This window comes from Dendrobates tinctorius, unplaced genomic scaffold, assembly GCF_039654945.1.
Source record: "Dendrobates tinctorius isolate UK_male_01 unplaced genomic scaffold, ASM3965494v1 ptg000103l, whole genome shotgun sequence".
NCBI classification, from domain to species: Eukaryota; Metazoa; Chordata; class Amphibia; order Anura; family Dendrobatidae; genus Dendrobates; species Dendrobates tinctorius.
In genome coordinates this window covers 22,352,408-22,378,634 of record NW_027361771.1, presented here as the reverse complement: position 1 = coordinate 22,378,634, position 26,227 = coordinate 22,352,408, and the positions used below count along the sequence as shown (strand labels likewise).

The 26,227-nt window shown below is 45.7% G+C and overlaps 1 protein-coding gene across 4 annotated transcripts in view; it reads left to right on the top strand.

The window, feature by feature from the left end:
- Positions 1 to 418: 418 nt before the first annotated feature.
- Positions 419 to 26,227, top strand: part of CSNK1D (casein kinase 1 delta) — a 64,873-nt gene continuing 39,064 nt past the window's right edge. For 2 of the 4 annotated variants that reach the window (XM_073588153.1, XM_073588151.1), the window contains exons 1-6: positions 1,695 to 2,074; positions 5,698 to 5,808; positions 6,468 to 6,616; positions 22,900 to 23,128; positions 25,064 to 25,234; positions 25,931 to 26,079. In XM_073588153.1, coding sequence (XP_073444254.1) covers positions 1,999 to 2,074; positions 5,698 to 5,808; positions 6,468 to 6,616; positions 22,900 to 23,128; positions 25,064 to 25,234; positions 25,931 to 26,079 — 885 coding nt within the window. In that variant the 5' untranslated portion in view covers positions 1,695 to 1,998. Of the gene's footprint in view, positions 459 to 1,694; positions 2,075 to 5,697; positions 5,809 to 6,467; positions 6,617 to 22,899; positions 23,129 to 25,063; positions 25,235 to 25,930; positions 26,080 to 26,227 lie in introns of those variants that run through there. The other 2 variants (XM_073588152.1, XM_073588150.1) reach the window with 2 other exon arrangements.

Genomic DNA, 26,227 nt, shown 5'->3' with positions numbered 1-26,227 from the left:
AGCATGTCTTAATTGTATAAACTATTAATAGCCTCCACATTTTGTTCATACTGCCCCTTTAATTCCACACTTCTAGCTTGGTTTCAGTTTTGGTTTAGTTTCTTTTTCCCTGCATTCAGTTGACATGCCCAAACTTGTTGGATAGTCAGCAGTGCTTGGCTCAGGCTGTAGTAACAATCAAACTTCATAAGTGATCTGTGTGAGCCTGCCATGGCAGCAGGTCGTAAGAGAGACCCTATTTGGGTTCATTTTGTTGAGATGCCAGCAGCAGATCTTGGAAAGAAAGGTGCAAGAGCAAAGTGCAAATACTGTCAAAAAGGATATCCAAGGACTTGTTTGCCGTTTGAAATCACATTATGAAAACTGCAACCAGAAGGGAAATGAAGATGTTGATAGTGATACAACTAATGTCAATGAACCCCCACAGCTTCTTATGCACCAGGAGCCTAGTACTAGTGGTAAGTCTGGCAATTAATTTACAACCTATTTTTTTAACAGACATTTTACTGGGATGGTTAAAGTCTATGAAAAGAAAAATGATTTAAATCAAAAAAATCTGATTTTTTTGATTTTTTTAAAAAAATCAAGATTTTTATCCACCCTGGGCTCAGTATTGGGGTATCGGCAGGATGAGGAGTTTGTACAGGTTGGGAATACATTTGCACATGGAAACACGAGAAGCAATGGGATGAAACTGAAAGGGAGAAAATACAGATTAGATATTAGAAAACACTTTTTGACTGTGAGAGTGATCAATGAGTGGAACGGGTGGCCACGAGAGGTGGTGAGTTCTCCTTCAATGAAATTGTTGACACAGAGGCTGGACAGACATCTGTCTGAGATGGTTTAGTAACTCCTGCATTGAGCAGGGGGTCGGACACAATGACCCTGGAGGTCCTTTCCAACGCCAACATTCTAGGATTTCATGATTCTACATGTGAACGGTGCTGGAAATGTGAGAAGACAGATGTCTCTTTGTTGTAATCTCTGCAGACGAGTCCTGACTGGAGAAGTCGACATGTCGGTCTGGGCCAGATGGAAAAAGACGGGAAAAGTGAATGACTCCACCAGAAAGATCGTCAGCTGTAATTCACCATCAATAACTGTACTGTAATCTCTTACATGTTCTGCAGGACTGGTATCTCCCACTATGTGTCACCATAAGGCGGTAATATCAGTGTGGGTCTTTGTATAGAGATTTATGTTCAATAAGAGGGCGGTCATGTCCCGAGGTTCCCCTATACCGCCATAGCTATAATCATGATTACCTGGTTAAGGGCCACAGGCGGACACAGACAGAAAGGGCCTCTGTGCAAGAACAATATATGATCCCTTTGCAGCCCAAGAGCTCCTAAAAATGCAAAATTGCTCCTGTTTTAGAGGTAGGAATGGGCCCCCCGTACCTCCTGCGCCCATATGTGGCCGCGCAGGTTGCACCAATGCTATGTCCTCCTGTTAGGGGCCCATTCAGATGTTTCGCCCCCCCCCGAGCTGAACCCTAGCTACGCCTGTGGTGACACTTTTCCCCAGTACAGGGCCACCTTACGTCCTGGGAGGATTCCTGTGAGGGCAGCCGGCAATTAGCCACAGTCCATAGAGCACAACACGCATTACCCTCAGACCACACTAGAGGGCAGCAGCTGATTTTGGCGGAAGTTTACGTGAGCGCTACTTTCTGATTATGGTCATGTGACTTGCTAGCACCGCCCACTGTAGCTCGTAGCTTGTTGCTAGGTGGAGTGACGTCACGGGCTCTCAGTGACAGGCTCAGCCTCTCGCCGGGGTTCTTTTCCGGAACGGAACGGGGGTCGGTGTAATCCGCTGTAATCCACCGTGACCGAGCGGACGGGGAGGTCGTGAGTGACTGGGACACTGAGCGAAGCCCCTGCCCTGTCACTGCAGCTTGGTTCTGGGCGCCTCCGCAGCCGATGGCCACCGGGAACTGATGGTGAAAAGCGCTCCGGGGGTCAGAGGCTGATCGCGGGTCTGAGCGGTGTCATGGAGCTGAGAGTCGGGAACCGGTACCGGCTAGGCCGGAAGATTGGCAGCGGCTCCTTTGGAGACATTTATTTAGGTAAGGAGGAGAACGGAGGCGGAAGCAGCGATCAGGGAGGGAGGTTGTCGGGCCCCACTGGGAATAGGGGGGCTGTGATCCGGGGGTGCTGGGGGGCATTGGGCCTAGGCTGTCAGCCATTACTGGGGTCTGCTCCTTCCCCCTGCCTGTCATGTCTCTGTGGCCTGCTGTCATCAGGATCCCCTCCATTGTGGGCTCAGCTGCCCCCATCAGCTCTACTGTAGGGTTAACTTGGGCTTTGTGGCCGCTGATCTTCACATTGGGGGGTCAGAGGCTGGGGGTGAACTCTGTGGATGAGGGAGGAATGAGGAAGTTGGGACACATCTCGGCCCAGGCCGGCACACACCCTGTTCCAGAGTTCTGGAAGTCGACAGTCCTCAGACATGTCATCTGGTCCAGGAAATGGCTGACGTAGAGGGGCCATCACCTTGTGTACTGACTGGTGGTCCCTGTGCCCACAGAAAGGGCCGGTACTGTGTTAATGAGGTATTTATGGAGCTCGGTGGGCGTTTGTCACTGATGCCCAATATTTACCAGGCCTCAAAACTAGACTGGCTCCTCTGGCGCTCTGGCTGGCTTTTCTGGTGCGCTCCTCTGGCGCTCTGGCTGGCTTTTCTGGCGCGCTCCTCTGGCGCTCTGGCTGGCTTTTCTGGCGCGCTCCTCTGGCGCTCTGGCTGGCTCCTCTGGCGCTCTGGCTGGCTTTTCTGGCGCGCTCCTCTGGCTGGCTTTTCTGGCGCGCTCCTCTGGCGCTCTGGCTGGCTTTTCTGGCGCGCTCCTCTGGCTGGCTTTTCTGGCGCGCTCCTCTGGCGCTCTGGCTGGCTTTTCTGGCGCGCTCCTCTGGCGCTCTGGCTGGCTTTTCTGGCGCGCTCCTCTGGCGCTCTGGCTGGCTTTTCTGGCGCGCTCCTCTGGCGCTCTGGCTGGCTTTTCTGGCGCGCTCCTCTGGCGCTCTGGCTGGCTTTTCTGGCGCGCTCCTCTGGCGCTCTGGCTGGCTTTTCTGGCGCGCTCCTCTGGCGCTCTGGCTGGCTTTTCTGGCGCGCTCCTCTGGCGCTCTGGCTGGCTTTTCTGGCGCGCTCCTCTGGCGCTCTGGCTGGCTTTTCTGGCGCGCTCCTCTGGCGCGCTCCTCTGGCTCTCTGGCTGGCTCCTCTGGCGCTCTGGCTGGCTTTTCTAGCGCGCTCCTCTGCCTGGCTTTTCTGGCGCGCTCCTCTGGCTGGCTTTTCTGGCGCGCTCCTCTGGCTGGCTTTTCTGGCGCGCTCCTCTGGCTGGCTTTTCTGGCGCGCTCCTCTGGCGCTCTGGCTGGCTTTTCTGGCGCGCTGCTATGGCTGGCTTTTCTGGCGCGCTCCTCTGGCGCTCTGGCTGGCTCCTCTGGCGCTCTGGCTGGCTGCTTTGGCTGGCTCCTCTGGCGCGCTCTGGCTTGCTCGTCTGGTGCTATGGCTGGCACTCAACGTTGCCTTTTTTTGGCCCCTTTTACTAGTCCTGTGTTTTCATGATTAGGAAGCGAGTTGTCACTCTTCAGGAAGTTGCAGATGTATCGGGGCCTGGCTTTATGTGGGGGGAGCTCGCGCACTTCCTACAGGGGAACACTTGTCGTTTCGAAATATGTGAGCTATTCCTTGTAATGCCCACGCTGCCCGGTTGGGACTTGCATTAACGTTTGAGGCCAGATGCATGTAATGTTCCCAGGTTACGAAATGACCATGCCCCTGCCACCCCAGCGCCTCTCCTCTGCCCCTCGCTTTTCTTTGTTTACAAGGACACAGCCATGTCGTCCTGTCTACAGCACCTGGCCAAGGAGGCCAGTCACTGGGTTCTGTAGCCTACATTGCCAGTGACTGGCAGCAGCGCTTACGTGTAGTAGACAGGTTGTCGTTGCGGAGAGACTGGTTTTAATAGGTACTTTTGTTATCTTAAAGGGGTTGTCCAGCAAAATTTATCATTTATTGCTCGGTATGTTAAAAAAAAAACAAAACGATGCAATACTCTCCTGCAGGCATTTACTGGGGTCCAGCGTTGGTCGCTCTGTGGTCGGCGATCACACTAGAAGGAAGACATCACTTCCAGCAGCAGCAGGATCACTGGCACCTGTGATTGGCTGTCCCAGTTAGGTGACTTCAGCAGCGCCACTTTGGGGATGTCAGTGATGAGGTGCTGCTGAAGTGGCCCGGTTGTGCCAGTCGGTCTCGGGTCCCAGTGGTCCTGCTGCGGCTTCTGGAACAGTGATGTCTCTTTCCCAGAGTAAAGATTTACCACGGAGCAGTCAGCCAAAGGTCAGTATCCTCTCATTTGTGTTATTTACTATATCAAGCCCCAAGAATATTCTTTTTCTTTTTCTCAGATTTGACATATCTGGCCCTACGGTAAGGCCTCATTCAGATGTCCTTGTATCGCCATCCATGAGTCTCCTGACCCAGACTTGACAGCCTCGTGGGCATATGTAAGGCTCTCATGTTCGGGTCAGGAGACCCACAGCAAGTGTGTATCACTGTCTGTTCACGGACTCTGATACATGGTGTGGAAATGAGGCTTAAGGTAGAGAATGGGGTAAAATAAGAATTACTCCTTACGACTCCTGGTAAGAGATGGAAGAATGGATGTACAGGACGTTGGTCCAATGGCCAGGTCAATACTGTGTGACCACTGGACGGGGCCTGGGAATCTCCTTACCTCCCAGTGTTCCCAAGTCTTCCTGTGATTACCTGGGCTGACACAACGCCATCACTACTCTGTGACGCACACAGTGGTGGAGGTAAAGAAACTCGCAGACCTCCCATCCAGCGGTCACAGATTACCGATTGGGCCAATGGAAGAGAGTCCTGCAAATCCACTGTCGCACCTCTACACCCAGTGTATCAGTGGTTCCCCCCCAGTATAATAAGCAGTGATGTCCCATCGGTCACGAGATTGCTGCAACCAGTCACTGACCTCGGTTTACCTGCATGTACAGCATGTGACTGCTGAGGCAACTGATTGGTGGCAGCGGTCAGGTGACTGATGGATAGAATTGTATTACTTCAGTACTGATTAGGAGCAGCAGTGGGGGATTTAAAGGTCAGTTTTGCATAATCGCGCATTTCATGTAAGCCCCCGTTTATGGCTTCTGTGTTAGATATGCTGGAATAGTTCTAGGAGGCCTGCATCATATACAGTGGGATATGTTGTTTATTGTATACGTTGGTTTTTTTTTTCCCCGTATACCATTTTTTGGAATAAAGTAGACATTGACACCATAGTAGTCAGATAGGTAAGACATCGCACATCTGTACTGATGCTGCTGGCGCACTACAGGGTTAATACAATGCTTTGAGAACTTTTAATTTTCTTTTTAATAAAGAAATGGGATTTATCACGGCCCCTCCACTAATTTTCTAACTAGTTGGCAATGATGGTGCCCACCATATTTACGCCACAGTTTGGACCTCTCAAAGCCACCATTAGCTGCACCCTTTTGTAACCCGTTTCTAGCCACTCGTTAGCCTCCTGAAATTAGGGAAGTGGTAATGTTTCACGCGTGGGATACTAGACGGCGTGTGCAGACTGCCTTGGGGGCTGTGTGCCCTAGCATTGACACACGGACTGTTGGGTGTATCTAGTGTCGTCACTTCCTAACAATGTCCTTTATGTCTCAGGCACTGACATTGCCGCAGCTGAGGAAGTTGCCATCAAATTGGAATGTGTGAAGACAAAGCACCCCCAGCTCCATATTGAGAGCAAGATCTATAAGATGATGCAAGGCGGAGGTGAGTGGGGTATTGTACAAGGGTACCTGGACTGAGGCGGCCAGGGACACACATGCTGCATACATAACCTTTGCCTTCACCATTTTTCTTTGAGTCCTTAAATGGGTTAGCCATAAAAAAAATATATAATGTATATTATTTAATCAAATAAATTAAAAAAAGATACTTTCCAGTGTATTTATCACTTTTTTTTTTTCCCCTCAATACTACTTGGTCTTTTCTTTTCTCCTCCTGTGGGTGGGCAGCAGCTTGTTCCATGTGATCAGAAAGCCGCAGCATTTCCCAGGGGTGCATTGCACTCAGCCATTACCTTAGTGATCCCACTAATTGCTAATGTTCTATTTCACATCTACCTTCTCTCTACATTTTTCTGCTCTCCCGTCCCCATTTTTTTGCATCTACTCATTACCAACTATAGCATATAGATCACTACACTGCAGGAGCAGGGAAGCTACTGAGCATGTGCGTCCACTGCTGAAGCTGGACCTCCCACTCCAGCCACAGGGCACTGTTACAGATGAAAATGTACTGTATCTACAAAAGCACACCCTCATTTTAATTGATGTGTATTGCAAACATGTTTGTTTTCATACATTCCATTGAGTCTTGGACAATGTTTTTGTGAGAAAACCACTTTAATCTCCTTGTTTGTTGCCCAGTGGGAATCCCAACTATCAAGTGGTGTGGTGCCGAAGGTGACTACAATGTCATGGTCATGGAGTTGTTGGGACCAAGCCTTGAAGATCTCTTCAATTTTTGCTCCAGAAAATTTAGCTTGAAAACCGTGCTGCTACTTGCTGACCAAATGGTAAGTCAACAGGTGCCAAGCGGTCATCTGTGTGCTTGCAGTGATGACATTATTTCTGACGTGTTACCTAAATGATGCATTTTTCCCCTCTGCAGGACCCATTCTTAAGGCTGGGACTGCACGGCGACTTTAGCCTCGACATAGATTACGCCACTGCAGCTTAATGTAGGTGAACGGGGTCACATTGTGACCCACAAGATATTGCAACAAGAAAGTTGTAAAATGTGCTTGTGGTCTGACTTCTTGCTGCTGTGGTCCCCTCAAGTCTGTGTGACCCCATTCACCTACACTGTAACCATGGCACACAGTGATATTTGGCCACAACAAAGTGTCACTGGCAAAGTTGCATTTTAGCCTCAGTCTAATTTTGGTGTTTTTTTTTTTTTCTTCCCTGAGCTCCACTCCAGAAGGGGTCGCACACCACCTACTATAACCCTGTCACACAATACCGTGCCTGCTTCACAATTCTGAGATTTATCTGTGACTCGTAAGAGCTGACGGTTTCTCCACCAATCCCACAGAATCACAAGCATGTATTTGAACCCTGGCGTTATAATTGGCTTTCTTATCGGAGGTCGCTGAATCCTTAGCTGGTATTTCCTGTCCGAGCATACATTGGATATGCTTTATCTGATGCCATTACCCCCTGCAAAAAAAAAAAAAAAAAAGGAATACTGTTTTTTTCGGACCATAAGACGCACTTTTTTCTTCAAAGTTTGGGAGGAAAGTGTGGGGTGCGTCTTATGGTCAGAATGTATCGTGGGGTTGGGGGCAGTGGCAGAGTGGGATCGCACGAGGTAGGAAAATGTCGCCGCTGCAGGAATCCGGCACTGGGGAAACCACATGGTCCTGATGCTTAACCCTTAATGACTGGAGCTTTTTTCGTTTTTCGCTCCCCTTCTTCCCAGAGCCATAACTTTTTTTATTTTTCCGTCAATATGGCCATGTGAGGGCTTATTTTTTGCGGAACAAGTTGTACTTTTGAACAACATCATTGGTTTTAGCATGTCTTGTACTCGAAAACGGGAAAAAAATTCCAGGTGCAGTGAAGTTGCAAAAAGAGTGCAATCCCACACTTGTTTTTTGTTTGGCTTTTTTGCTAGGTTCACTAAAAGCTACAACTGAGCTGCCATTATGATTCTCCAGGTCATTACGAGTTCGTAGACACCAAACATGTCTAGGTTCTCTTTTTTTTTTATCCAAGTGGTGAAAAAACTTGAAAAGTTTGCTACAAAAAATAAATTTTGCGCCATTTTCCTATACCCATAGTGTCTCCATTTTTCATGATCTGGGGTTAGGTGAGGGCTCTTTTTGCGTGCCAAGTTGTTTTGAAGGATACCATTTATGTGCAGATATGATCTTTTGATGGCCTGTTATTGCAGTTAAATGCAATGGCGCGGCGACCACAAAATATAATTTTGGCATTTCGATTTCCTCCCCCCCTGCTATGCCGTTAAGCGATCAGGTTAATCCTTTGTTTTTATTGATCGGGTGATTATGAACGCGGCGATACCAAATGTGTGTATTTTTTTTTTTTTTTTTTTTTTTTTTTTTTAAATTTTATTTTGAATGGGATGAAAGGGGGGTCATTTAAACTTTTATATTTCTTTTTTTATCATATTTTAAATTTTTTTTTTTTTTTTTTTTTTTTTTTTTTTTTTTTTTTTTATTTTAATTTTGGCATATTTCAATAGCTTCCATGGGAGGCTAGAAGCATCCACTATTCAATCGGTTCTGCTACACATAGGTGATGAGCAGGCCGCCTATATGTAGCAGAATTGCAGCATCGCTATGAGCGCCGACCACCGGGTGGCGCACGTAGCAATGCCTCATCAACAAGAGACCTCTGGTTGTGATGGCAACGCATTGCTGACCCCCGATCACGTGACGAGGGTCGGCGATGTGCGTAATTCCGGCCCAGCTGCCGGAAGCGCTGGTTAAATCCCGCTGTCAGCGTTTCACAGCGGGATTTAACTAGTTAAGGCTAGTTTCACACTAGCGTTCGTGGGCGCAGGGCCGCCGCTAAGCCGCGCCCCCTCCGGTCAGTTCCTCATCTGATCGCCTGAGGGTGCATGCGATCAGCGTATCCTATGTTTAGCGTTGGATATGCTGATCGTGCACTGGTCTGATTTTGCTGGCGCTGCGCCCAGAGCACAAAAATGCAATATAGCACGTTTTTGTGCACTGGGCGCAGTGCCAGCAAAATCAGACCAGCGCACGATCAGCGCATCCAACGTTAAACATAGGATACGCTGATCGCATGCAGCCTCATGCGATCAGAGGAGGAACTGACCGGAGGGGGCGGGGCTTAGCGGCGGCCCTGCGCTGCGCCCACGAACGCTAGTGTGAAACTAGCCTAATAGGCGCGGGTGGATCGCGATTCCACCTGCGCCTATTGCGGGCACATGTCAGCTATTGAAAACAGCTGACATGACCTGACTTTGATGCGGGCTCACCGCTGGAGCCCTCATCAAAGCGGGAGTACTACCATTGGACATACTTTTCCGTCCAGTGGCAGTAAGGGGTTAAAGTGAAGGAATATTCATTAACCGCGAATGCGATCCCACTCCACCACAGCCCGACAGGAGGGATCGCTGCAGTCGCATACCTGACAGCACAGTGCGGGCTTTGCTGATGCTGAGTGCTCCCATCATTATAGGACCTGTGGTGAGATAATGAAGAGGGCGGGCTAGAGCATCACATGACAGCACAGAGCCCTCCCTTCTTCATTATGTCACCACAGGTCCTGCAGACACCGCACTAGAAACAATGCAGCATTCTCTTACAGGACCTGTGGTGAAGTAATAAGAGGGAGGGGATCTGTGTGGTCATATGGTCCAACCCTTCATTACCTCACCACAGGTCCTGTAAGCTGTAGAGAGAGAGACTTTCAGTTTTCTAGGGTGGCTGGCTGCAGGACCTGCACTGATGTGAGCACGGCCTGTACAAGTAAGAGCTAATTAAAAGTTAAGTAATTACAACACATAAAAAAGCACTCTGCCACTCCTGTGGTGAACTATAACTCCCAGCATGCCGTAGGATCTGCTGGACATGCTGGGAGTTATAGTTCTCCCATGGGATTTTAAAGCAGAAATCCAATGTTATTTTTTCAGTGCTGGAGTGGTGCTTTAAATATAAGCCCTGTGCCTCCATTCTTATACTCGCCCTTCAGCGTCTTCATATAGTACTTTACAGACACCACACTGGTCCCGCAGCGCCATCTTCTACCCGCAGCTTCCTACATAATATACTATTGTATGTGGTATTATATATAATAGTATGTTATTTATATTATTAAATATTTTACCACATTTTTTTGTTTCAAATATTTTTTTCCCTATTTTCCACCTCTAAAGCCTTGGTGCGTCTTATAGTCCGAAAAATACAGTAGATAATGGACTGTTAAAGTAGATGATCAAATAGTCCTAGCTTGAAGGCAGTGGTTGTGTAAGAGGTCCTGCACTGCCTTCTAAGTCGAATTCCTGCGTGTCCTAAATTGCCAAGGAATATTAGTGAGCATAAAAGGTGCAGGCGCATTTGTCATTAATATTGCTCATTGCTTTGATATACTTTGTATTTGGCCGGTGGTGTGCACTGTGCATTCAGTTACACTTATTCGACAGAACAGGAATTTCAGCAGAGTAAAATAATAAATGACTGGTTCCTGGAGAAGCAAATATCAGAGCAGCTTCAAAGCAAGGCTAGAATTTCTTCCGCATGCTGCACCCATACAGCAGAATGGCACAGCTGCCAAGTATAGAGACCGCTGTGATTTCATGTGATTCTGATGGGGTAGTGCCTTAGAGAAACCAACCATGGGTTGCTAGGGGGTCAAAGATTGCTCTCTGGCTATTTGCACATGGTTTAATGACAGGTATACACATGGATCTCTATTATGGTTGTGGCTCTATAGATCCAAACCTGTTTGCTTGTAATACGCACATCTGAAACTGGTTTCTAGGTCTCAGCTGTAGCAAGCAAGGTCTGTGAGAAAGCCCTCACCTATCATATATGTTTTCATAATGTGCCTCTCCTGGTATGTTATTCCACACCCTGACACCAGTTCTCTCTGAAAACGAATTTATTACCATTACATAACATGATTGTATATTACTAAGAGATGCCACTACTTTGGCATGTCTACAGTCACCAACTCTAAAATTGAACTGTCCACAACAGTGTCCTCAACCGTGTTCTCTGCCTTCTACTGTGAATGGAACTGCAGAGCTCCTTCACAAGACTCCGTCATCTTAACATCCATATACCAATGTCTGAAGATAATCATGGGACGTGCCATTGTCTGTCTGCATTGCATTATTGTATGTATCATTTTCAAGGACCATCTACTCCAAGGACAGAGCTGTCTAAGTTCGTTAAAGACACTCAAGTTTTGGAACGCGTTGTGGAAGTGCTCAAACATTAGTGTGATGTCAGTATAGCTGGTATTTAAATCATTAAGTTATGTTGTCTTTTAATGTTAGGATCAGGGGGGTCTTAAAGTGGCGCAGTGCATTATCCTTCAGTTTTTTGTTTTTTTTCTAGTATGAGCATCATGTTCAGAAATACTCTTATTTACACACCTTGTCATAATAATGGATTTTTATTATTTATATAGCACCATTAATTCCATGGTGCTGTACATGAGAAGGGGGTTACATACAAAGTTATAGATATCGTTAACAGTAAACAAATTTACAATGACTGATGCAGAGGAGAGAGGAATGTTGTGCCACCCTGAATACTTTTGGACAAGTAAATCATCGCCATGCTCAATATGAGACAAGTCTGGAGATTTTGCAGGCCATCTTAGTACATTTAAGCCACACCAGCAACATGTGACGTGGCACGATCATGTTGAAAAACAGGTTTTTGGACACGTTAGAGAAATGCCTGTACCGCTGGTTCCACGGCCAAATAAGTGTAACCCTGAGCTTTTAGTGTATCTGGAATGAAGACTACAGGGTTCCAGCTACCATTCATCATACCACCCAACATGATAATCCTAGGAGTAGGACTTGTTCGACATTTCCTTATGAAGGCCTCTTTGTAGCATTGCTGATGTAGTCTCCAGATGCAGACCGGAGAGTCAGGGATAAAGGTCTGTCTGCTTCAGCAAAGAGTTGCAGTTTTATTTTGGTCTCAATAATAGCCGGAGATTGGTTGGGACATTACACCTTTCTTACTGTTGGGATTTTGATGTGGGATGGCATAATGTACGATACCTGAATCCCACTAGTCTTCAAGAGCAGCCTGCATAGCCTGAATGTTTTACCATGGCTTGCTGCGTCTCCAGGCTTCTGCCTCGTTGACCACATCTGGGACTTTATTTGTTGGCAATTGCTAAGGGAGATGCCAGTAGTGTTTCTTGATGATTCATGTGCTCAAGTGTATTTACCGTGCCAGGACATTCCTTAGACAACCTTTTAATAACCTCATTGATGGTAACCAAGGCGTGTAAGTGTGGAGATTTCTGCATGTTGCTCCCATTCTCCATATTAACGAAATCAAGATGTGTTGAAATTTTTGGTTCTATTATTTCACCATTTGCATATCCATAACATCTCTCGTCATCCTATGATTTACATAATTCTGTGAGATTTTCCACTTGGTTTTAGACTTTCACTATTGAAGATTTTATATACAGCGAGTGCACGTCACCAATTTTCTAAGTAAATATGTTTCTAAACATGCTATTGACATGACATTCTCACCAGATGTTGGTAACAATCCATCCAATCCACACAGGCAAAGAAATCAAACTGTAGATGTCCGTAAATTTAAGTTGTGTAATAATGAGAAATGACACATGGAAAAAGCATTGAGAGCACCTGTAGAAAGTATAAAAAGACTCGGAAAGTCATGACACCAGCTGAAATCTATCAGTAATTAGAAAGCAATCCTGACCCTCAGTGAAAAATATCAGCTGGTTCAACTGATGGCTTCTGTAAATGTCTCATTACCAAAGTGCCCCAATAAACATCTCATGATGGGTAAAACCAGTGAGCTGCCTAAATACCTTTGCAACCTTATTGTTGCAAAACATACTGATTGTGGACCTTCTTCTGAAACCAAAGCAAACTACTGACGGTAGTGAGCACTGTTGGGGCCATAATCTGGAAGTGGAAAGAACATTATTGAACCCTAAACAAACTACGACCAGGTGCTCCCATCAAGATTTCAAACAAAGGTGTGAAAAGAATTATCAGAAAAGTTGTCCAAGTGCCAAGGACCACCTGTGGAGAGCTACAGACAGACATGGAATCTGAAGGTAAAATTGTTTTATAGAAAACAATAAGTGTGCAATCAAGCTCCATGGCCTTTATGCACGCTCACCATAGACTCACCAAGACTCCATTACTGAACAAAAAGCATGTTCAAGCACGTTTACAATGTTCTAAACAACATTTAGATAAGCATGTGAAATTATGGTAGAATATAGTCTAGTCAGGCAATGCCAAAAGTGAACTCTGAAGGCTAAAAGACACTGCATATCACCCCAAAAATATCATACCAACAGTGAAGTTTGTATGTTGGAACATCATTGTGTGGGGCTGATTTTTTATCATAAGGCACTAATACACTTGATGTATGATTTGAAAGAAGAATGATTGGACAAATGTACCAAAACGTTCTTGATTAAAAATCTTCTGCCATCTACCAGATGATGAAGATGAAACAGGGGTGGACATTTTAGCTAGACAGTTATCCCAAACACACAGCCAAGGAAACTTAATTGGTTTCAGAGAGAGAAATAAAGCTGCTAAAATGTCCCAACCAACTACCTGACCTGAATCCAATAGAACATTCATGGAAAGAACTAAAGCTGAGTTCATAGGAGGAGCCCACGGAAGCTTCAGCATTTGAAAAGTGTTTATGTGGAAGAATGGGACAAAATCACACCTGAGCAATGCATGCGACTAGCTTCTCTACACAGGAGGTATCTTTGAAGCTGTCATTACCAAAAAAGGATTTTGTACAAAGTATTAAATATCAGTAAGCATGTTCAATACTTTTCCTCTGTGTGCCTTCTAATTATTACACAATCATAGCCGAAAGTGTTGTCACTCTTGAAATTGATCCAGAAAATGAAGTATTTCTCCCAAAAAATTATTGCAATTACACATGTTTTGTTATGTACATATTTCCATTGTGTATTGGAACAACATAAAAAACAGAAAAAAGGGCAAATTGGACATAATTTCACAAACAGCCCCACAAAATTTTTGGCACATCTCCAAAATTGTGAGTAAACTAGTTTGTTTCAAGCATGTGATGTTTGTTCAAACTTGCCTGTGGCAAATAACAGGTGTGGGCAATATGAAAATCACACATGAAACAAGTTAAAAAGGGGCGAAGTTGACTCAATCTTTGCATTGTCTGTGTGCCACACTAAGCTTGGAGAACAAGAAGATGAGAACTGTCTGAAGACTTGAGAACCAAAATAGTTGAATCTCAAGGTTACAAGTCCATCTCCAGAGATTTTGATGTTTTTTGTCCATGGTGTGCAACATAATCAAGAAGTTTACAACCCATGGCACTGTATCTAATCTACATTGACGTGCACAGCAGAGAAAAATTGATAAAAGGTTGCTATGCAGGAAAGTCCGGATGGTCAATAAGCAGCCCCACTCAAGTTCCAAAGAAATTTGTGCTGTCCTGTAGGCTCAAGATGAATCAGTGTCAGCATGAACTGTCCACCGACACTTGAATGAAATAAAACCATATGCCTGGAGACCCAGAAGGACCCAACTGCTGACAGAGACATAAAAAGGTTACACTGCAGGTTACCAAAATGTACACGAATAAGTCAAAAATTCTTCTGGTAAATTATCTTGTGGACAGAAGACCAAGGAGCTTTTGGGTAAATTACAACATTCTAATGTTTACTGAAAATGGAATGAAGCCTATGAAGAGAAGAACACCGTACCTACAGTCACATATGGTGGAGGTTCAAAGGGACGCAAGGCATCAGAAAATCTGAAGATTACCAAAGGATTTTGGTGTGCAGTGTAGTGCCCAGTGTCACAAAGCTGGGTTTGCATCCTAGGTTATGGGTCTTCCAGCAGGACAATGACCCCAAAGATACTTCAAGACGTACCCAGAAATGGATGGAAATAAACTGCTGGAAAGATCTGAAGTGGCCAGTAATGAGTCCCCATATAAATCTCATTTGACACTTGTTGGGAGATCCTTTAAAAAATTTCTGAAACAATTTCAAGAGTGCCAACTCTTTTGCCATGTCTGTAACTTAGGTGAGAATTTCATGTCAATAGCGCCTATATTTACTTAGAAAATTGGTGAAGTGTTAAGTATTTCACCCGCTGTATAATTGAGTGGTGGTGTTCCAGGCAATGATCCATGTTTGCTGTGCTATAGTATGTAGGCTTTATCTGTTGTCGACTGACTTCACTTATAAATACTGCATTATGGAAATCGCATGTTTTCTCCTACGCCTCATTGGGGGACACAGACCATGGGTGTTATGCAGCTGACACTAGGAGGCTGACACTAAGTTGATACAAAAGTTAGCTCCTCCTCTGCAGTATACAATCTCATGCTGGCTCCAAGAGAACCAGTTCATGCTTAGTGTCCGTAGGAGTCACATGGGTCTGGTCTTCAGACCAAAAATCCTTTTTTATTTTAATTTTCAATTTTTTTTTTTTTTTTTTTTTTCTTGGATGAAGAAGCGACGGATCCTTTCAAGGCTCTGATGTCCCCAAACCAACAACAGGCAAGCACGTGGAGTGTCGCCTCCACGTATCCTCTCCTGTGACGTGGGACGCTATGCCTGGGCTGATTTTTAGGGGCGATGGGTCCCTTAAAGGGCACCGATCTCCCCGCACCATCAACGAGCACATGGAGTGTCGCCTTCATGTATCCTCTTCTGCAGCCAGGCCTAATGCCGGACAGGCAGCCCTGTCCCATCCTAGGGGATTGAACCCCCTGGATATACAGAGGCACCCTTTTGACGTCCGTGTAGCCCCCACTGCATCACCCCTATTAAGCGGATGATGCAAGGAGGCGGACGGTCCCTCTCCACCTCCCTATTAAAGGGATAGTTAATTGAGGATTCCCTGCACCATCCAAACAGCAGCGACAGCAGGATGACTGACTGCATCCGGACCTACTGCGTTACCTGCCATCCGGCATCTACTCTGGGTAAGTGCCGGAGCTGGAGGGCTCTGAGCAGGTGGTCCGGGGCGGCGCTGGCATTGGGGTCCCCCTGGCAGCGGGGGCAGAATATCTGGCCTTCTGTTCGGCATCGGCCGGCACCGAAAATTTAGCCCCCGGCTATGACGTGCTTCGGCGACTCCGCCCACTACTTCGGTGCTTCTCGTCCAGGACAAGAAGCGCTCATGCAGATCTCGGCTGCTATTTTCATTTTCATGCTGCTTCCGGACACGTGTTGACATCCGGAAGCGGCTGCTGCATTGGACCCGGCGGTATTCAGCGCTGGGGACGGTTCTAATCCAACAAGGACTTACCCGGACACAGGATCTGGGTAAGGAGGCGTTGCTCCCTCTCCCCTGCTGTATATCCCCCTGCAGTTTTACCCAGTCTGCTAGGAATACAGTGCTCACTTCAGCAGCACACATAACATGGAGTTTCCGTGTCCCAGTCCAGAGAGTCTAATAAGACTATTTCAGTCTTCATACCGCAAAGCCTGTGACCCCAAATTCGCTCAGGAGCCCCCCACCGATCCCAGTGTATTTAATCCCCCTGAATGGGCTTTGTCACTGTAGCGATCCGTGGCTTCTCTGGCCAAAGAGATTAAATCCCTCTGTGGATCGGAGCGTTCGCAGGACTGATATAAATGGATCCTCTCCTACATGGGAGCCGTCGGCTAGCAGGGTCTGCAAGTATTCTAGAAACGTACAGGCGTCTAGAAATGGATCTGTAATATGTTACCTGAGCAATCATGTGCCTTGGCGTCTGTGAGCTCTGTCTCTCTTTCCCTCACCAGAGATTTGCAGCGAACAAAACGCTGAAGGTTGATGGGCATTCCCGTTCTGTCCCAGAAGTTGTTAACCAGCACTGAGAGCGACCTGATAAACACCTCACAGGAAGCTTCTTCAGAGGTACCCCTTTTTCAGCTGATCTGAAATGTCAGATTGAATGTCCTGCTGTAGACCCGCCAGTATCTGGTCCGGCATCCATAAACCTTCTATCCCGGCCAGATGGATCTAAAAGCAAAAGTCCCACGGCCCGTCAGAGAATCTGTCTCGCTCTGTCTTTGAGGCCTTGGGTTCAGCACTCTATCCATCGTTTACTGCGGTGTGGGTACCTAAAGCAATGGTCTCCTGGACGCCTCTTTTAATCAGCAGCAAATGCCATCACGATCAGAAGGGCATTATGGCTGAGAATGGGAAGCGACTCTGCATGCAAAAAGTCTGACATCTCTTCCTTACCAGAGTGGCCATTTATTTACAACTAGCTGAAGAGCCCAGCATTGCTTGGGCATAGTAACCAACTGTGGTTAGTTATGACAAATTATAATGATTATATTGCACATAAAAACATTTCACACCATGTATTCAACACTACAGATTTGCAACACAAATTAACTAAACGATTACCCAAGTATTGATAGTATTTTATTTTTAACTCATTCAAGAGCCTTTTGCTAAACTACATCTTTGGTTTTTCCTTTCGGTGCAAAGATGAACAGATTTTTGGCAGTTCCAACTCTTGAACAGACCACGTAAATTTGACCATGAGAAAAGCATGGAGATTGCAAATTGATCCCTACTACTTTCAAGGACTGTCCCTGAGCATTGTTAATGGACATTGCAAATAGCAGTTGAACTGGAAATTGGAGGCATTTAAAATCAAAAAACAAATCAGATGGAATGAGTGGAATTCTTGGAATGAAAATGTACTCTCCTTTTGCACATCCTGTTTCTGAGCTGTGTATCTAACCCTATCCTGAGTGATAATTTCTGCTGAGCTGTGTACCTAATCCTCTCCTGTCTGATACTTTCTGCTGAGCTGTGTATCTAATCCTATTCTGTGTGATACTGACTGCTGAGCCGTGTATCACACAGAATAGGATTGGATACTGTCTGCTGAGCCGTCTATCTAATACTATTCTGTGTGATACTGTGTGCTGAGCTGTGTATCTAATCCTATCCTGTGTGATACTGACTGCTGAGCCATGTGTCTAATCCTCTCCTGTGTGATACTGACTGCTGAGCCGTGTATCTAGTCCTATCCTGTGTGATACTGGGCTCCCCCTGCAGTCTGTGTCAGAGGGTGGTCTGTGTTGGCACGGTAATAAACTGTTATTTCCAGCTTTACAGAAGGACGAAAACACCATAGAAATGATAAGAATAATAGGCGAAATTGTTTGGTGAATTGGAACACGCGGGATTAAAATTTCGCCTCCCAACATAGCCTATGACGTTCTCGGAGTCCACACTTGTGACTGTGGAAAATTTTGTGGCTGTAGCTGCGACGGTGCACATGGCAATCCCAGACATCCACACACATATACAGACATACACTTTTTCCCCATTATGTACCTAGGTGCAAAATTGTTTGGTGAATTGGAACGCGCGGGGTTAAAATCTCACCTCACAACATAGCCTATGACGCTCTCGGGGTCCAGACGTGTGACACTGCAAAATTTTGTGGCTGTAGCTGCAACGGTGCAGATGCCAATCCTGGACATACACATACATACATACACACACACACACACACACACACACACACACACACACACACACACACACACACACACACACACACACACACATTGAGCTTTATATATTAGATGAAGCTGGTTCAGCTTATTTCTGATGCTACGGGAGGAAGGAGCAAATCTTTTCTCCAGCAAGGCTTAAACATCCTTTTCGGCGTCAACAACAAATCTGGTTTCGGTCCTTTCGCACTAATCCAGGCTGGTCCACTATCACTACCTCTTCCAGATCTAGGCGTTCCCCACACAGGGACAAAGGAGCCCAGATCTCCTTTAGGCCCAGCCAGCAGTGGAACGGTCGACCCAAACAGTCTAGATCTAACGGATCTAGTCCCAGAGTTTTTTCGCCCAATAACTACTGGCGTTAGCGGCCGCCTACTTCTGTTTTGTCAGGGTTGGTTTTTCCGTCGTTCACAACGAATTGGTCAGAGACCTGGTGTCTTCCGGATACAAGATTGGTTTAACCTCAACACCATAGATTCACTGCATTAAGACTGAATCATTGTTCCAGTCCAAGAAAACAAAAGGCTCAAGGGGTTCTACTCAAATCCATCTGCAGTGCCGGAAGAGGGGCGTTTCTAGCGTTCTGGATGCTTAACGCCATATTCCGATATCTTTATTTTTTTTTTCTCCCCCTCGCTATACATTCCTGAACTTCACCATTCCCGAACAGCATTTTCAGTTCACGGCCTTACTCTTCAGCCTTGCTACCGTTCCCACAGTGCTCTCGAAGGTCATGGCTGTCGTCATGTCCATCTTGCACTCTCGAGGCATCGTCGTTCTACCCTACTTAGACGACCATCTAATCAAGGGTCAGTCCTTTCAGGCCTGTGCTAACTGCGTTCGTATCACTTGAGATACTCTTTCACGCTTAAGCTCGTTGAGAAACGTAAGCAAGTCTTCCCCCGTTCCAGCCCAGTGGGATATCCCGTTTAGGAATTGCCCTTGACACCACGGAGGGTTGGTGATTCTCCCTCAAGACTTTTCCACTCATCCCGTCATTCCATCTGGTTTGCCTTGAATGCATTGGTAAAAATGGTGGCAACAATGGAAGCCATCTCCTTTGCTCAACTGCATCTCCGTCCCCTGCAACATGCTCTTCTGACAGCTTGGGACAGGAACCCGTTCTCCCTCGACTGCCGGAGCCGCTGCCCCGGCGGATCAGGCAAGGTCTTCTCTCTTCCAAGGGAAAATCCTTTCTCCCAGTTCATTGGCTAGTCGTGACTACCGCTGCCAGTCTCCTTGGCGGGGGAGCAGTCTTTCGACACCACACTGCTCAGGGGCGCTGGTCAACTCGGAAGTCTAGCTTCCCGATCAATGTCTGAGAAATCCGAGCAATCAGGATAGCCCTGCAGCAGTTTCCATTATCTCCTGGCAGGTCACCCCATCCGAATTCAATAGGACAAAGCCATGGCTGTCGCATATATCCATCATCACAGGGGTACCCGTAGCAGGGCGGCCATAAGCGATGTAACCCACATTCTCCAATGGTCAGAGAGGAACCACTTGGTATTTTCAGCAGTGCACATCAGCAGTGCACATCCCAGATATGGTAAACTTGGCAGCAGATTTTCTCAGCCATCGAGGTCTCGCCTCGGCATAGTGGGAACTTCATCTGCAGGTCTCCAGATGTGGATCTGATGGCTTCAAGATTGAACACCAAATTATCCAACTCCATAGCTCTGTCTCGGGATCCAAAGGCCATCGGGCTGGAGGCACTGGTTACTCTGTGGCATCAGTTTCGTCTCCCGTACGTGTTTCCCTCGCTTCCTTTCCTTCTGAGAGTCTTCAGGAAGATCAAGGCGGAAGGGGTTCCAGTAATCCTAGTCGCCCGAGATTGGCCACGCCAGGCGTGGTATGCAGCGTTAGTGCGGATCGTCGCCAATGTCACCTGGCGACTGCTGGGCTCGTCCTGATCTGCTCTGCCAAGGTCTGATTTACCACCAGAACTCCGGGGTCTTGTGTTAACGGCTTGGCCATTGAAACCTGGGTTCTAACTCAAGCTGGTTTCTCTCATCAGGTTTTTTCCACCATGATTAGTGCTCGGAAGCCTGCATGTGCTCATATACATCACCGCACCTGAAAACTTTTTTCACATGGTGCAGGGACCGTGGGCGTCTTCCTCATATCTTCTCTGTTCTCTCCATTTTTAATTTCTCTAGACTGGTCTGCAATCAGGTTGGGCACTCAGCTCCATCAAAGGCCAGATCTCGGTCTTATCCGTTTTATTCCAGCGCAGGATTGCTTCCAAACGGCAAGTGAGGAATTTTATTCAGGGAGTCTCCCATGTCGCCTCCCCTATAGAATGCCGTTAGAGGCCTGGGACATTAACTTGGTCCTGGGTGCTCTGCAGGAGATGTCTTTGAAACCGTTGCAGGACGTCTCGCTGACAGTTCAGATTTGGTAAGTCACATTTCTTGTCGCAATGACGTCTATCAGGCAAGTTTTGGAGCTAGCCGCTCTCCTGTCAAGCTTTTTTCCTGATTTTCCACTAGGACAAGGTGGTCCTCAAATCGTCTCCATTCTTTTGCCCAAGGTGATTTCGTCTTTCCACCTTAACAACAACGTTGTCCTTCCCATTTTTTGTCCAGCACTAGTGCATCGGGTTTAAGGAGCTCTTCACAACCTGGATGTAGTGAGTGCTCTCTGAAGGGGTACATCTCGAGGACGGCGCCCTTCTGTAAGTCGGACGTCCAATTCGTGCTTCATGAGGGTCAGGAAGGGTTTAGCTGCTTCAGGGCCATAATAGCCAAATGAATTTGCTCAGCTATTCAGGAGTCCTACCGCATCAGAGGCAAGCCTATACCAGTGGGGTTTAATGTATACTCTACTCAGTCGGTGGGTGCTTCTTGAGCCATTCGGCATGAGGCGTCGGCAGAACAGGTCTGCAAGGCTACGACTTTGTCCAGCCTGCACATATTCTCGAAGCACTACATTATTTACATTCAGACTTCCGTACATGCGGCCCTTGGCAAACATATTCTGCAAGCGGTGGTAGCGCATCTTTAGTCAGTTGGTACATGGGGTTTGATCTGTTATGTTGTTCCCCACCCATGGACTGCTTTGGGAAGTCCCATGGTCTGTGTCTCCCAATGAGGTGAAGGAGAAATAGGGATTTTTGTGTACTCACTGTAAAATTGTTTTCTCCAAGCCACTCATTGGGGGACACTGAACTGGTTCTCTTGGAGCCAGCATGAGGGTGTATACTGCAGAGGAGGAGCTAACTTTTTCTGTATCAACTTAGTGTCAGCCTCCTAGTGGCGGCAGCAGCAGAACACCCATGGTCTGTGTCCCCCAATGAGTGGCTCGAAGAAAAGGATTTTATGGTGTGTACACAAAAATCCCTATTTTTTGTTTCATTAAAAATGTATATGTAGCGTTCATTATTTTAAGAGTCTCAGTCGGTTTTTCTCCCTTTTTAGCTGTATTGAAGCTTGAGCTATAGGGTTATATTTATGGGAGACAAGTTAGTGGCCTCAATCGAGCTACACTTAGCAGCGTTGCATACTTTAGCTCTGGTCTGTCTGGCAATTCTTCGAGGACACAATAAGGTCACTAATGCCAGGTCATAGTCCACATTTTGCAACCAAGAATGTCTTCGCACAGTGTGCCTGCTAGGGAGAATAGTGCAAAGGTTGGAGTGGCAAATTTCCTTCCATATGAGAACTAATATGATTGACAACTGCAGCTTCCTGTCCCAGAAACAAAGACCTGTATTTATTACGGCTAGTGTCCCAGAAACAAAAGGCCTGTATTTATTACGGCTAGTGTTTCGCACGTGAGTTATAATGAAGGTGCCTGTGGAGTAAGGTACACCTAATTCATTTAAACTGCATGATAGTTAATGATTAATGAATTCAGCGCTTTTTGTAAGAGCTTTGTGCCACTGTCAGAAATGTTACTTCTGTAAAGGACTATTATACTTTTCTGGTGTAGATTTTGATGAATAAGGCACCAGTTTAGTGTAGCTTGGCGAAACTGACATAAAAATGCCAAGCCACTAAAATGTTGTGACATTTCAAGGTGTCTCTTACGCCAGAAAACTGTCAAATGCCTTAAAGAATCGTGTCCGAAGTCTAGGAGAGAAACTTAAAGGAGGTATTCCCATCTCCAAGACCCTGTCTCAACATGTAGTAGGTATAATCATCTTAGAAAATACCTCCAATTAGTAATGTAGTATAGTTTTTCTGATTTGCTCATATGCAGGCATTGCAGGATCTTGTGTATCCAAAGTTACGACCACTAATATAGTGACAGTTTAGCTAGTTGTCGTAACCATGGATGCTTAAGGTCCTGCAATGCCTGCACATGAGGAAAGAGACATGGCGAATCAGAAAAACTATACTTCAATTCTAATTGGAGGTAATTACTAATATTATGATTATTATTACACCTACTAAAAAATGGTATAGGATCTTGGAGATAAGATACTTCTTTAATGTAAGGATGGAGGAGTATGCCCCTTTAGACTACTCTATAAAGAAAGTCTGTAGTAAGAGAAATTATTTGTTTGCTGCGATTTTTCGTTCCGTGATACAAGGTTCATTCTCACCCTCTTCTTATTTTATTTTTTTTTTACCAGATTAGTCGCATTGAATACATCCATTCCAAAAACTTCATCCATCGTGATGTGAAGCCAGATAATTTCCTCATGGGCCTTGGTAAGAAAGGAAACCTGGTCTACATAATTGATTTTGGACTTGCAAAGAAGTATCGCGATGCCAGAACACACCAGCATATTCCCTACCGCGAAAACAAGAACCTGACTGGAACTGCCCGCTATGCATCCATAAACACTCACCTGGGAATAGGTAAGCTTTTTTGTGGTTTTTGCTTATTCTTCCCCACCTTCCATGAGCATTACTTGTTTGTTCATAAATGGACCGCCATATGAAGGTTGTTTTTTGTGGGATAAGGTGTGGTTTTGAATGACATTATTTACCATACAATGAAATGGTGAGGGGGAAAAAAAAAATATTTTTCTACAGTATTCATTTTGCAGTAAAAATTATGAGACAAACCAGTGTGCAGAACAATGAAGGACCTGTGTTTTCTTGTGGGCATGCATGACAACTGCTCTTCACTGCTTATGGCAGCCATGAGCATGTGTGTGCACTACCACTTTATTCTCAATGCACTTTGGAACTCTTATTCTTTGTCTGGATCTAGCCACTTGAGACCCCACTGATCCCGTCAGTATGTGACTATATGACAATTGTTCGTGGAATAACAGATTTAAAAGCTTGTCCTCTACGTGAACAACCATTTCTTGAAGTACCACTCCAGCACTTAATATTTTGTATTTCACCATTTGTTAGCTATCAGTAATGCATGTCCAGTGTGTGCATTAAAATACTTACAAGTCACTGTCGTCTTCCGTTTCCAGTTAGGCTCCAAACCCTCTTCATCATAGAATGGTAGAGTTGGAAGGGAGCTCCTGGGTCATCTGGTCCAACACTCTGCTCAATGCAGGATTCACTAAATCATCCCAGACAGATGTCTGTCCAGCCTCTGTTTGAAAACTTCCATTGAAGGAGAACTCGCCACCTCTCGAGGCAGCCTGTTCCATTCATTGAGCTCCCTCACTGTCCAAAATGTTTTTCTAATATCTAATCTGTATCTTCTCCCTTTCACTTTCTTTCCATTACATCCCGTGTTTCCATGTGCAATTGAGGATAATGATGATCCCTCTACAATGTGACAGCCCTTCAGATATTTGTAGACTGCTATTAAGTCTACTCTTAGTCTTCTTTTTTTGTAAGCTAGACATTCCCAGATCCTTTAACCCTTGCTTGTAGGACATAGTTTGCAGTCCGCTCACCATCCTGGTCACTTTTCTCTGAGCTTGGTCCAGTTTTTCAGTGTCCTTTTTTTAAAAAAAAAAAAAAAATGTGCTGCCCAGAACTGGACACAGTATTCCAGATGAGGTCTGACCAGCTAGATTACACAAGAGTTTTGTGTGTGGATAAAAAGTCACTTTCTCAATGTAAGTCTGGGAGACTAAAGGTACTGTCACACTAAGCGATATCGCTATAACTTGTGACGTTATAGCGATATTGCTAGCGATATCGCTGTCTGATACTTACCTACGACCCGCTCCCCCGCTGGTTATCGCTGATCGCGCGAGAACGTCCTGGTCCATTTCTCGTCAGCTTCCTGCGGTGCTTCCTGTGGCGCCGACAAGCGACACGTGGACACGGGCGGAAGGATGTCAGGATTGCCTCGTCTGACAGGTAAGTAGCGACCCCCAACCCCTGCGATGTCGCTGGTGAGATCTGCCTGTGTGGCAGCTCACTAGCGACCACTTAGCGATGTACCAGCGATCCTGACCGCGTCATATCGCTGGTACATCGCTAAGTGTGACAGTACCTTAAGGCTCTTATCAATTTACATTATGAATGGAAATAATGGTCCACTGTGTGATCCTGCAAGAAAAACTGCTGCAACATGGTGATGGAGAGGGACCATAGCACAGTGCTGGAAACGGCAGAGGACGACAACCAGTAAGTATTTCAATGCGCACACTGTATGTTCATTACTTGAAACTAGCAAAGAGGGCAATAAAAAACACAGAAATGGGAAGCCCAGTGTAAAATAAAAAGCTTATACTCTACTCCTGCTCCAGCCTCAGCACTCACTCAGCATAGTCACATCAGCTCTGAAGCCAGTGTCATGCAAGTGCCTGGAGATCTGTACTTCATACCTTGCAGTTATTTTTTAATCTAAATTTTTATCTGTCCCTACAGAGCAATCTCGCCGGGATGATCTGGAGTCATTGGGTTACGTACTGATGTATTTCAATCTGGGTTCACTGCCATGGCAAGGACTGAAGGCAGCCACCAAACGACAAAAGTACGAGCGCATAAGTGAGAAGAAGATGTCTACACCCATAGAGCTCCTGTGTAAAAGCTATCCATGTAAGTAAGGAGACTCCGTGCCCTAGTCAAGGATTAATAATCAAAAACCTCTGTTCCTTTAGTTGACCTTTATGGTTGTGACATAACAAGACCATCCTTTTAATATTACCACATTAAGAGGGCATAGTTAGGCCATGTTCACATGACGTGGATTTGTAATCCGGATTTTACATTGCAAATGTGCAGCAATTTTACAGTGCATTACAAGTAAATGAGGTTTTCAAAATTGCTTTACTGTCCGGTAAAAAATCTGCACAAAATTGAAAACGTGGTGCAGATATCACATCTACCACATGCTCATGTGCCAGTGCTTTCATTTATGTAATTCTGTAACCCATGATGGCTGCTCATAAAAATGTATTAGGTATTCTTAAAAAGTGCCAAGCTTCAGACTGTTAAAAGGATAGTCCAAGATGGCCAGAATCACCTGGTAATCCCCAGCATTCCTCCAGCCTTGCTGACCTGCTTGTTGCTTGTAAATCTTCAGAACCTTCGCTTTTACTGCAGATTTCCCTCTCCGATCCTGTATCGATCTGATATTTGCAGGCACCTTGAATTTTTAGTTAAATTATATGTACACTCCATCGTGGAAAATGTGGCTCAATTCTCCTCTTTACTGTATCGTAGTAATGTCAGGATGCTGTTCTCCTAGTTTCTAAATGATGGTAATTTTATAATTTTTTTTCTCCTTTTTAGCGGAGTTTGCCACCTACCTGAACTTCTGTCGGTCTCTACGCTTTGATGATAAGCCCGACTACTCATACTTACGGCAGCTATTCAGAAATCTCTTCCACCGTCAAGGGTTCTCCTATGACTATGTGTTTGATTGGAACATGCTGAAGTTTGTAAGTAAAGCTCTATAAGACACTTTCTACTTCTCTTCTCTCTGTCGCCACAAGGAATTGAAGATGCCTAATATACCCATCTTTTTTACTTACCAATGGAAGCGGACAGCCCTCTATCACTTTGTTCCGTTTCTTGTATATTTTTGTT